General features: G+C 56.3%; 1 protein-coding gene across 4 annotated transcripts in view; it reads left to right on the forward strand.

Annotated features, from left to right (window-relative positions):
• AP3D1 (adaptor related protein complex 3 subunit delta 1) overlaps positions 1-12,129 on the forward strand; it is a 35,743-nt gene that overhangs the window by 22,339 nt on the left and 1,275 nt on the right. For 2 of the 4 annotated variants that reach the window (XM_033134026.1, XM_033134029.1), the window contains 17 exons: positions 375-606; positions 1,404-1,549; positions 1,971-2,112; positions 2,476-2,547; positions 3,262-3,337; positions 3,586-3,782; positions 4,094-4,167; positions 4,405-4,579; positions 4,750-4,815; positions 5,376-5,480; positions 6,343-6,486; positions 6,824-6,871; positions 7,189-7,378; positions 7,563-7,651; positions 7,828-7,916; positions 8,536-8,657; positions 8,757-8,836. In XM_033134026.1, the coding sequence (XP_032989917.1) occupies positions 375-606; positions 1,404-1,549; positions 1,971-2,112; positions 2,476-2,547; positions 3,262-3,337; positions 3,586-3,782; positions 4,094-4,167; positions 4,405-4,579; positions 4,750-4,815; positions 5,376-5,480; positions 6,343-6,486; positions 6,824-6,871; positions 7,189-7,378; positions 7,563-7,651; positions 7,828-7,916; positions 8,536-8,657; positions 8,757-8,836 (2,047 nt within the window). Of the gene's footprint in view, positions 1-374; positions 607-1,403; positions 1,550-1,970; positions 2,113-2,475; positions 2,548-3,261; positions 3,338-3,585; positions 3,783-4,093; positions 4,168-4,404; positions 4,580-4,749; positions 4,816-5,375; positions 5,481-6,342; positions 6,487-6,823; positions 6,872-7,188; positions 7,379-7,562; positions 7,652-7,827; positions 7,917-8,535; positions 8,658-8,756; positions 8,837-9,100; positions 9,213-12,129 lie in introns of all 4 variants that reach the window. The other 2 variants (XM_033134028.1, XM_033134027.1) reach the window with 2 other exon arrangements.

Consider the following 12,129-nt stretch of genomic DNA (forward strand, 5'->3'; position numbering starts at 1 on the left):
CGGCACCTGCTGTGCCGAAGCCTGGTCTGCAGACCGGCGCCCCCCTCGGCGCGCGGCAGCTGCTTTCTCCTCGGGAAGTAGTCTGCAGGCCGTGGGACCCAGCTTCCTTCTGCCTGCTGCTGGGTGTCCATCATATATTCATGCAAGTGAACAGGTTTCCTTTCCTTTTTCTCCTCATTCTTCTCCGTTAGGCTACTCCATGATTGTCACATCGTTGCTATGGTTTCCTGTTTCAGATCCCCTCCCTCAGCCCCTGGTAGGGTAGGGTCTGGAGCACACCCAACCACCCCCTTTAGCAGAGCACCTGGCCCCTTCCCGGCTCCCGGGAATCCCCCTGGCGGGGGCACATGCTCACCTGGCCTCCCTGCCCTCAGGCACCTGCAGGAGCCCCAGCAGACCCTGGAGGCCATGCTGAGGCCCAAGGTCACCACCCTGCCAGGCCACATCCAGGCTGTGTACGTGCAGAACGTCGTGAAGCTGTACGCGTCCATGCTGCAGCAGACGGAGCGGGGCTCGGACACTGAGGCGGCCCAGGAGCTCACCCGGCTCATGGTGGAGCGGCTGCCGCAGTTTGTGCAGAGCGCAGACTTGGAGGTCCAGGAGAGGGTATGCACCGCCAGCCAGGGCACCTCGGAGGGGGCGAGCAAAGCCTGCCAAGGGCGTGTGGGCAAATGGGACACGATTTCAGGGTGTGTGATCAGGTGATTGGAAATCACTGGGCCGGGCTCGGGCTGATCAGCCCAAGAGGGAAACATCCGAGGGATGGCAGGTTTCTGGTGGGTGCTGGGGGTAGGATGCTATTTCTCACCACAGAGGAGCTGGTATGGCACGAACTGTGACAACGGGGTGACAGCTGAGGGTGGCAACGTGGGCATTGATGGCTAGACGTCCTGGTTTGCTTCTGCCCCCCTGCTGACGTGGAGTTCTCAGTTTCCGAGACAACACACAGTACTTAGTAGTGCTCAGTGGACCCTGCTGTTCTCTGACATTGAGGGCAGGTGTGTGACGTTCGCCATCCAGTGGCCGGGGACCCTGATTCCTGTGTTAGGCTGAGGCCAGATGCCACAGCCCTGGGAGCCCGGAGTTGGAGCTTCATGACGCTGCTGTGCATCCGGGGCGCTGCCCTGTCTGGGCGCTCTCCTTGCGGGAGGGTGTGACCCCGGGGTCTTGCTTACGGGTCTGGTTCCTTCCTGGGCCGGCCCCTCCACAGCCAAGGGCCGCTCATGGAGCCTCCTGGGTGGTCTCATCAGGGCTCTGGCCCTGGTGTGGCTGAGCGGCTCAGCATCTCCTTCCTCGGGCGGCAGGGGCTTCCACATGGCCTGACTGACGTCCTGCAGTTGTCAAGTGGCCTTCAGAGCCCCCTTCTCCACGACTGACCCATGTCTCCTCTATGGCCCCCACAGGCTTCCTGCATCTTGCAGCTGGTCAAGCACATCCAGAAGCTTCAGGCCAAGGACGTGCCAGTGGCAGAAGAAGTGAGTGCCCTCTTTGCTGGGGAGCTGAATCCAGTGGCTCCCAAGGCCCAGAAGAAGGTTCCGGTCCCTGAAGGGTGAGTCAAGCGGCCGTCAGAACATGGAGTTGGGGGCAGGGTTCGTGACCCCAAGCGGAGTGGTGTGGACAAAATGAAAAAGTGCAGTAGGAATGACCCCCGCCCCCATGCCTGAGCCCCCGGTGCACTGGATGGATCCCCATCACACAGACCATACTGGGTGTTCACCAGTTCTTGTGGGGCCCTGCTGGTCCCATCCCTGGTGCTACCCCCAGGAAGTGGGTCTGCTGACAGCCCTCACCCACAAACCTTGGAGGTAGTGTGAGCCTATGTGGGAGCACCAGGATGTGGGGAGGGCCGTGAGGGGCAGCCCAGACTCCAGGGTCCCCTGGGCGCTGCCTCATCCACCATGACCCCTCGGTGAGTGTCCCAGGGTTGGGCACACAAGCCAGAAGCACTGTGATCTCGCTGTGCCCTGCAGCCTGGACCTGGACACCTGGATCAATGAGCCGCCCTCAGACAGTGAGTCTGAGGACGAGGTGCCCAAGGCCATCTTCCACGACGACGAGACGCGGCACGCCAAGCAGCGGCTGCCCGAGGCCGACGAGGAAGAGCTGGCCCGGGTGAGCCCGGCACTGCACCAGCCCTTGCCAGCACCAGCCGAAACGGGAAGCTCCCCTTCTCTTGGCCCCAGAACTCCATAGAGACCCTCAGGGCCCGACCTAGCTCCCGTCTCGGCTGTGCCCCCATCCTTAAAGCAGAAGTCATCACCTCTCCTGGGGTTATTGCCACCTGCGGCCTGTCCCCACACCTGCCCCTTTCTACCGCCGACCTCAGTCTCCCTGTCGGTCAAAGAGCCACAGTGAAAGTATCAAGGGACCCCGGCCCCCCCACCTGGGACATGGAATGAGGAAGTGGCCCACACTTGGGAGGGAACAAGGGCTCGAATTCCACGTGTTCACTGACCTCGAATCTCGTCTCCACAGCGTCGAGAAGCCCGGAAGCAGGAGCAGGCCAACAACCCATTCTACATCAAAAGTTCCCCGTCTCCCCAAAAGGTGAGACCAGCCCATACATCTTCCAGGGCTGTCCCCTGGCCCTAAGGGGCCTAGGCCATTCTCGGGTGGACACCAAGAGCTCCCGTCAGGGGGCAGCAATGGGCTCTTCCAATAGAGCCACGTGGCAAGACTGTGAGGGGGTCCTGAGCACGGTGCCCACATTCAGGCTACTCTGACCACTGGACGCTGAGAGGCTGCAGAGGTGGTGCCTGGGAGGGCAGGTGTCCTGCCTGGCCAGAACATTCTAGATCTTGGTCTGGGGTGGCACCTGCTGCCTTCATCAGCACCTTCCACACAGTGCACCCCCATTGAGGGTGCATAGGGCTCCCTGCAGGAGACAGTTCTATGTGGCGGGTACTCGAGTGTGTTCTCTCGGGATTGCTGGGTCCCCTGGTGACTGCTCAGCCTCCTGAGGGGCCTGCAGGTCATTCTCCACCCACCGTGTGCAAGGGCTGCGTTTCCACACCCGCCAGCAGCTATGTCATCTGGCTGCTTGCTCCTGCCGTCCAGGGGGCATCTGCTATCTCACCAAGATGTCGAGCCTGCTTTGCTTGTCTAACTTGGACAAAAAGGATTCAGAGGGAAAACTTGATGGGCATACCTTTTCATGCTATGGACTGCTCCCCCGGCATCTGTGCGCCCCCCCCCATCCCCCCCCCCGCCTCAGGCCACCATCGACTGTCCCACCCAGTGACATCTGTGTTCCCTCTGCAGCGGTACCAGGACGCACCAGGTGTGGAGCACATACCTGTGGTGCAGATCGACCTCTCGGTGCCCCTGAAAGTGCCAGGCAAGTGTTTGTGCTGACAGTGAGGGACGGAGGGAGGCCTGGGGACAGGGAGTCCCCTGGCTGCAAGTGTGGCGGGACTCCTGGACAACAGTTCTCAGACGGCATTCAGAAAGCCCTGTCTGCATCAAGGTGGCCCGAGGGACTGTCCCCTTGCTCTGCAGTGCAGATGGCGGGGGCTCCTCCTGAGCCCCTGGTGGCCTGCGCGTGGCTCCCAGCCACGTGGGGCTGAGCACCATGCCTGCCCGCAGGGCTGCCCACGTCCGAGCAGTACGTGAAGCTGGAGGAGGAGCGGCGGCACCGGCAGAGGTTGGAGAAGGAGCGGCGGAGGAAAAAACGGAAGGAGAAGAAGGGCAAGCCGCGGCGCCACAGCTCACTGCACACGGAGAGCGATGAGGACATCGCCCCCGCGCAGCAGGTGGACATTGTCACCGAAGAGATGCCTGAGGTCAGGCTCTCCCCTTCCTCCGTGGGGCCCAGCTGGCCTGCCCTCGCCACTCTGTGCCTATGGCTGGGGGTGGGGCAGGCTGGGCTATGACTGGACATCCCCCCTGCGCTTCCACTGTGTCCTGCGGCCTGGGGGTGCTGACCCATCCCGACCTCCCTGCCCGTTCTGAGCACCTGACCCACGTCAGCCGCCCTCATGGGTGTGACCTGATCGTCTGTTTCTGAGAAAGGGGGTGGGATTCCTGTTAGGCTTGAGCTTGGGGTCCGGCAGGGGCTGGGTGAACTGGACGCCGAGTCCATCTCTTCCCTCAGAATGCTCTGCCCAGTGACGAGGATGACAAAGACCCCAATGACCCTTACAGGGCCCTGGACATCGACTTGGATAAGTGAGTGGGGGCTGGCTGGGTGTCGGCTTTCCCCGTGTCTGTGTGTCCTTCCTGTTCCCCCACTCCTCTGTGCTTACACAGCACGTATGGACAGAAGGGCTAGGTGAGGGCTCCCCCTCCTCCAGGCCTCGTCACAGGCCATGCGTGTGCCATGTGGCAGGGGCTGCATGCAGGAGGATGGGCTCGGGGCCTGCGGGCAGGCAGCCAGCTCTTCCTGTGACTGCCCCCCACCCCCAGGCCCTTAGCTGACAGCGAGAAGCTGCCCATCCAGAAACACAGAAACGCTGAACCCTCCAAGTCTCCTGAGAAAGAGGACGTGTATGCCTTGGAGAAGAAGAGCAAGAAACCCAGGAAAAAGGAGAAGAAGCACAGAGAGAAAGACCGGGAGAAAAAGAAGAAGAAGGAGCGGAAAGTGAGGCCCTGAGACTTGTCGTACCGGTCACGGTCGAGGGGTGGCCAGCCCCGCCCTCAGTGGAACACCGGATGTTTCCTGTGTTCACATGCGTGTTCATCCCCGGGGCCCTGTGGCTGGTGGGGCCCGTCCTGCTGCTTTGGTCAGGGCCTGTCTTTCTGTGGTTTCAGAGCGAAGACTTAGATTTTTGGCTGTCCACCACGCCACCGCCTGCCGCTGTCCCCGGCCTGTCCATGGTAAGAGATTAGGGTGCGGGTGCCCTGTGCTGACCCCACATGGTCCTCCGCTGAACGCATGCGCTTCCCAGCCCCTGCATGTCTGCCTCTCCCTCTGGGTGCTTGCTTGCAGCGGCCCTCCTCCTCCGTCAACCATTGGACCTTCCCAGCCACTCAGTTCCCTGGGGTGGGCAGAGGTGGGGGGCCCGACTGGGGCCAGCTCCCCTGCCCCAGGGCTTGCCCAGGCACTGGCTGTAGCAGTATTGGGTGGTTGAGCGGCTGGCCCTTAGTGCAGTGCCCACGACCTGGGCAGTCGCCTTGAGCAGTCGCTTTGTGAAAGTAGGTAGGGCCCGGCGGTGACCCCAGTTAGTGCTCGTTTGGCCTCAGGCCAGGCCTTTCCTCTCTGCCAGCCATTGCATTTCCTGGTGGCCACACACCTGCCTTCTGACAAGGCACCTGACACAGGAGGAGGCTGGGCAGAGGCGGCCCAGGGCTTGTCACTCACAGGGTGTCCTGGCTGCGGGCGGGTCAGCACAAGGGTAGAGGACACCCTCTGAGCCCCACCACTGGGCTTCCTGCAGGAAGAGCCGGGGGTGAATGCCGTGGGCACTGCCCCCGAGGCAGAGCATGAGGAACCCAAGAGACTGGAGCAGGATGACGAGGAGCAGCAGCAGGACCCGGAGAAGGTGAGGGCGCCCACCTGGCCGTCTTCACGGGGATAGCCTAGGCCCAGGCAGGAGGGTGGTCCCCTGCTGCCCAAATCCCTCCACTGGGGCCGTCGGCCTGCTGACGGGGGCCTCCTCTCGCTGTGCTTGGGACGTTCTGGTTTTCATGGTAGCTTATTGAGTTGTAACTCTTACCACAAATCTCAGCCTTTTAAAGTGAACCGTTCACTGAGTCATAGCACATTTCTAGAGTGGTGCAACCATCTCCCTAATTCCAGAACATTCCATCACCCAAAATAAAATCTGTCCGTATCAGCAGTCACCCCCACCCCCGTCCCCAGCCCCTGACAACCACGAACCCACGTCCTGTCTGTGGACGCGCCTGTTCTGGACGTTTCCCTTAAGTGGAATCACACACTGTGTGTCCGGCTTCTCTCATGAGCACCGTGTGTTCAAGGTCCATCCACGTTGGTCCATCAAGCGCCTCCCTCCTTTTCACAGCCGAGTAGTATTCCATTGTGTGGATGGGCCACGCTGTGTGTGTCCATTTATCCGTTTGATGGACGTTTTGGTTGTTCCTACCTCTTGGGTGTTGGGACTCTGCTGCTGTGGACACGTGTGCAGGTTTCTATGTGGACATAGGTTTTCATCTCTAGTGTGCTTCGAGGAGTTTGGTAGTTGCTAGGCCATTGTTTGTTCTTAACCTCAGCCGTCTGAGCCTTGTGCATTCCCCGTGGACCCTGGGGGGTTGTGGGCCTGTCCACCTGACATGTGAGCCCCTTACCTGGGCTCACTTGGTTCCTATATCTCAGGCCACAGGATGGAAGGGGAGGGCATTGTCGAAGAAGTTTGGGGCTGACTCTGACCTCTTCTCCGGCTTCAGAAACCTTCCAAGCATAAGAAGAAGCACAAGAAAGAGAAGGAGGAGAGACCCAAAGAAAAGAAGAAATCCAAGAAGAAGCTACCTTCATGTGACGGGGCAGCGGGGCCCGTGGAGAATGGCGCACTCGAGGAGGAGCCTCTCCCGGTGAGGGCACTTCACTCGCCTGCTGGGGGCCCTGGCCTCCATGCAGGAACCAGGCCAAGTCCAGGAGGTGGCCACAGTGGGCTGGTGGGCCTCAGAGCCTGGCTTTGGGCGTCAGGGGACATCTCTCTTGCCTGGGAGTTTTGCCCTGCTATGCCGGTATCAGGAGCCCCTGGGCATAAGCTCGTTGTCTGGGGGATTCCTTGCCCCCTGAATCTCATGATCCTAGTATTTCAACCCAGAGCACTTCGTAGCGCACGGCAGGCCTCATTCTGTGGGTGGGTGGGTGCACTCTGAGGCCCCGGCGATCCAAAGCTGAGCTGTTTTCCTTTGTTTCCAGCCCATGTCCAGCTATTGCCTCTTGGCTGAGAACTCTTACGTTAAAATGGTGAGTGACGTGGATGGTTCCAGGGTGTGGGGTGCAGCTTAGGGGCCCTTTGCACGTGAGGGTAGGTAGCTGTGCCATGAGGGCATCAGCAACCTCTCTGGCGAAAGGACCGCATACCACGTGTCTGACGGTGTGGGCAGGGCCAGGGGCTGATGGGATGGCAAACTGTTCTCGAAAAAAGGACAAGACCACTTGAAAGTACAGACAAAATGGAGACGTGGTTTTCAGTGAGGACTCGGGAGTATTTCTTGACAACGAGCTTTGCTCGCGCTCCCTCGGGTCCCGCTGCACCCGCTGACCTAGGCCTTGCTGTGCAGACATACGACATCCAGGGCAGCCTGCAGAAGCACAGCCAGGTCACCGTGTCCATCGTCCTGGAGAACCAGGGCAACAGCGTCCTGAAGAACATGGAGCTCAACGTGTTGGACTCACTCAACACCAAGCTGGCCCGGCCCGAGGGCTCTTGCGTCCACGATGGCGTCCCCGTGCCTTTCCAGCTGCCCCCAGGTGAGCCAGCCGTGACATCCATGGCTCGGTGGAGGCCCCGTGCTACCAAGGGATTGAGCTCCTCGTCACACCACCTTGCCTCAGTCCCAGGTGCCCACTTACCTGCTGCCAGGGAGCTGGCAGCCCCTCCTGGGCCCGTGGCACAACACCTCTCAGGCCCCACTCTCTGTCCCACCTTCGCCAGGCATCTCCAACGAAGCCCAGTTCGTGTTCACCATTCAGAGCATCGTCATGGCCCAGAAACTCAAAGGGACCCTATCCTTCATCGCCAAGGTACACAGGGCCTGAGGCTGTGGCGGGGCCTGCAGGACCCTTCACACCAGTCCAAGTGCACCCAGTACCCGGGGACGGGCGTCCTGAGGGCAAGTGAGGCCCTGGGTGGGAGCCCTTCCCAGATCACCTGGATGCGCCCGATCTCGTCCCCACTCACCCTGCGCCCCTGCTCCCAGCAGAACGAGGAAGGGTCCACCCACGAGAAGCTGGACTTCAAGTTGCACTTCAGTTGCACCTCATACTTGATCACAACGCCATGTTACAGGTGCGCGGGCCCACCCTGTTTTCATGCCGTCAGGCTTTCTGTGCAGTCACTTCAGAAAGCTGTCTGCCCTAATATGTGAAGTGAAAGGACACAGTTGTCGGGCGACTGGCTTGTAGTTAGTGTAGAAAGTCCAGCTCCTCTGACATTGGCAGCTCGGGCCGTGTAACAAACAGCACAGGCCCAGCAGCTCCAGCAGCAGATACTGCTTCTTTCCAAGTCCTGGAGGCTGCAGTCCCAGGTCACGGTGCTGGCAGGGCTGGTTCCCTCTGAGGCCTCTCTCCTTGGCGTGTGGACGCCGTCTACTCTGTGTCCCTGTCCCTCTGGGCGTGTCTGTGTCCTGATCTCCTCTGAGAAGGACACCAGTCAGATTGGATCAGGGCCACCCCAGTGACCTCATGTTACCTTGATCACCCCTGTAAAGACCCCGTCTCCAAATAGTCACATCCTGAGGTCCTGGGGGTTTCGGCTTCAATATTGACATTTTGGGGTTCAGCACATGACATTTTATAAGCCCCTTGGAGACCTCCCAAGTCACAGGCACACAGGAGAGGCCCCACCCCCTGGGGCTGGGCCTTTGTCTGCCTTGATGCTTAGGACCCTGCCTGTGTCTTTCCCACAGCGATGCCTTTGCCAAGTTGCTAGAGTCTGGGGATCTGAACATGAGTTCAATCAAAGTCGATGGCATTAGTATGTCCTTCCAGAATCTTCTGGCAAAGATCTGTTTTCACCACCATTTTTCTGGTAAGGGATTTGGTGGGGCTGGTTAACGGCACAGCCTTTGCGCCCCTGCGGATCTGCCTGTGGGGCCGCACAGCCTCATCCCTGCCTGGTCTGTTCCAGTTGTGGAGCGAGTGGACTCCTGCGCCTCCCTGTATAGCCGCTCCATCCAGGGCCACCACGTCTGCCTCCTGGTGAAGAAGGTGAGCCTGTGTGAAGGTGGCTTTCTCGCCCCTCACGCCGCGTCTGCTCCTTCCCCCTCGGATTCTTCTGTGTAACATGGCTGGCTCTGCTGAGGGCTATGGGCCTGTGTTTGTGGAGACGATGGGCCTTGAGTTTTCTGTCTGGTTTTGGGATCAGGGCACTCGTGACCTCATGGCAGGAGGTGGGAGCTGTTGTCCCCTCCTGCATTTCCTAGAAGACATCATGTGTAATTCGTGTTATTTCTTCCTTAACACGTTTTGCAGAATTCACCAGGGAAACCATCCAGGCCTGAAGGTTTCTTTTTGAGAGGTTTTTACCTACAAGTTCACTTTCTTTAATAGTCATAGGATCCTTGATTTCTCTATTTCCCCTCAGGTGAGTGTTGGTAGTTTGTGGTCCGTTTCACTAAGTTACCGAATGGGTGTGGGCAGAGTCATTTGTGGTTCTCTTGTCCAGGTGGTGTCCGAGCTGTGTCCAAGCAGTCAGTAGCTATAAGCCTTCTTTCATTCCTGATGCTGGAAGTTTGTGTTCTCTCATTTTTCTTGGTTATCCTAGAGGTTTATTGATATCATTGACCTTTTCAAAACCTTTTAAAATCCAACTTAAAAAAAAAAGTTTTTTAAACAATAAATAAATTTCACTGAGTTCTCTTTGTCTCCTTCCTTCAGCCAGCCTTGAGTTTAGTTTGCTCCTTGATGAGTCTCTTCAGGTAAAAGCTTAGACCTTTCCAAGAGGCCTTTCTTTGCTCGTAAAGCATTTACTGCTATAAATTTCCCTCTAAGCACTGCTTTAGCTGTACCCTGTGTTTAATTTTCATCTCTATGCACTTCAAAACATTGTCAAGACTTCCTCTTTCACACATGGCTACGAATTCTTAGTTGTTAGTTGCATGGACCACTAGGATCAGGGGGTCTTTGTGGCAAAATCAGTACATGATGCCCCTCTTTATCCCGAGGAATTTTCTTTGCTCTGAGGTCCATTCTGTCTGATATCAGTATAGCCACTCCCATTTTCTCTTCATTGGTCCTTACACGGGATGTCTTTTTACTATGAGCCTCTCTTTATCATCACATTTGAACGAATTCGTTGGAGACTCCATATAGTTTGGGTCATGTTTTCTTATCCATTCTGCCAATCTGTCCTCTAACTGGTGTATTTAGACTATTTGCATTTAAAGTATTGCTGTTGTGTTTGGATTTCAGTCTCCCATTTTATTTGTTTTCTGTTTGTTCCTTCTATTTTTCATTCCTCTTCTTCCCTTTTGGCTTCTGTGACTGCTGTTTAGTTTCCGGTGTTGTGTGTCTGTTGTTTTGGACGTTGTCTCTATGTTTGTTGTGTGGTGCTCTAGGGATCATACATAGCCTACACACTTAGCCCATCACAGCCAACTTGGAGCTGATATGTCACTTCTTCATGTGGACCATGGGTAATTCACTGCCCTATCTGTCCCTCGATCCTCCCTTGTGTGAGCAGTAGTCCTGTATTGTATTCGTAGACGTCAAAGACACTATCACAGCACGCTGCACTTCTGTTTTCCACCCTCAAACAGATTTCAGAGAACTCGAGGAAAGGGGTCTATGTGTTCACCCACATTTAGCATGTCTGTTGCTCTTTCATTCCTAATGTTCTCCGTCCGCCTTCTGGCTCAGTCTCTTCTGTCTGAAGAACTTTATTCAGCAGTTCTTTTAGAATAGGTCTGCCATCCAGTAGTTCTCTTAGGTGTCCTTCACTTGGTTATTCTTCATCTCAACATTCCTCAAGGCTCCTTTCACTGCATCTACAATTCTGATCTTTTCTCTCGGTCAGTGCTCCTTGACTTACACTGGGGTTACGTCCTGAAAAACCCATCATAAGGTGAAAATACTATAAGTGACAAATGCATTTAGTTGACCTAACCTCAAAACGCCAGAGCTTAGCCCGGCCGACCTTAAAAGTGTGCCAAACACAAGATCCAGAAAATGCTGCAACACAGCTCGCGTCATTCACCCTTGTGATTGCGGGGCCAGGATCAGGCCTTCTGTCGATAGCCTGGAAGAGATCCAAATTCAGAATTCCAAGTATGGTTTCTATGGAATGCTTTCGCACTATCATAAAGTCGACAAATCCTAAGTCAGAGACCGTCTGTACTTTAAAAAACATGCCACTTCTGTTTGGCTGGCATCCATGGTTTCTGATGGGAAGTCCACACTCCATCTTTATTTATTCTTTTTATAGGGAGTGCAGCTTTTTCTCTGGCTGTTTTCAAGATTTTTCTTTGTTGCAGTTGTGAGCAGTTTATGATGTGTCTGGGCAGTGGCTTATTTGGGTTCATATGTTTGGAGTCTGCTGAACTTCGTGGACCTGTGTATGTGTGTCTGTTGCAAAATTTGGGGAGTCCCGGCTGTTATTAACTACTTATTCAGCATTGCATTCTTATCCTCCTTCGGGGGTTTTGTGACCTGAACCCACAGGTGCTGCCGCTCCTCAGGTCTCTGGGCGCTGCCCCCCACGCCCCAGCCTGGTCCCTGTGCTGTCTGCTCAGACTGGATTGTCTGTTAACGGGCTGTTAAGTTCACTGACTCTTCTTTGTCATATCCGTTCTGCTGTTGAGTCCGTCCAGTGAGTTTTTTATTTTGCTTACCATATGTCTAGGTCTAAAATTTCCATTTGGTTCTTCTGTATACCTTCCATTTCTTGGCTGAGATGCTGTTTTCTCTTTGTGTCAGAGTGTTGTGATTGCTTGTTGGAGACTCTTGTAACAGCTGCTTGATACCTGTCCGACCAAGCTGCCATCCGCCTCATTGTGCTGTGGGTGCTCACCAATTGTGTTTTCCAGCGAGCTGAGGTCCTCCTGGTCTTTGTGTTGAGTAATTTCAGACTATATCTTGAACATTTTGACTTAAGACTCGGGCCTTGTTTAAATCCCGTGGGAAATGTCAGTACGTAGGCTCTGCTGCAGGATGTCTCCTTCCAACGTTTGTCTGTCTTCATAGCCTTTGTCCCACCCATGCTCGGTGTTCTCAGTGTCTGGTGCGCTGCTTCGTTAGGGTGAACTCGGTTCATGAACACCTTTGCAGGTCACTTGTCCCAAGCTCCTCCCAGGACCGACCACGGGGTTTGGTCACCCCCCTCTGCCGAGCTCTTCACCACCAACACCGGGTCTGGTGATAGGCCCAGGATGCCCAGGCTACCGCTCTAGGCCTCCATTCAGGCCTCATAGCTCCTTGTGGGAGACGTGCACATGCTTTGCCATTTACCTGGGACCCCTCCTGTTTGATTAGCAAAGCCCCACGTGTAGGACAGCGTGTAGCCA

This window comes from Rhinolophus ferrumequinum, chromosome 18 (genome assembly GCF_004115265.2).
Source record: "Rhinolophus ferrumequinum isolate MPI-CBG mRhiFer1 chromosome 18, mRhiFer1_v1.p, whole genome shotgun sequence".
NCBI lineage: Eukaryota > Metazoa > Chordata > Mammalia > Chiroptera > Rhinolophidae > Rhinolophus > Rhinolophus ferrumequinum.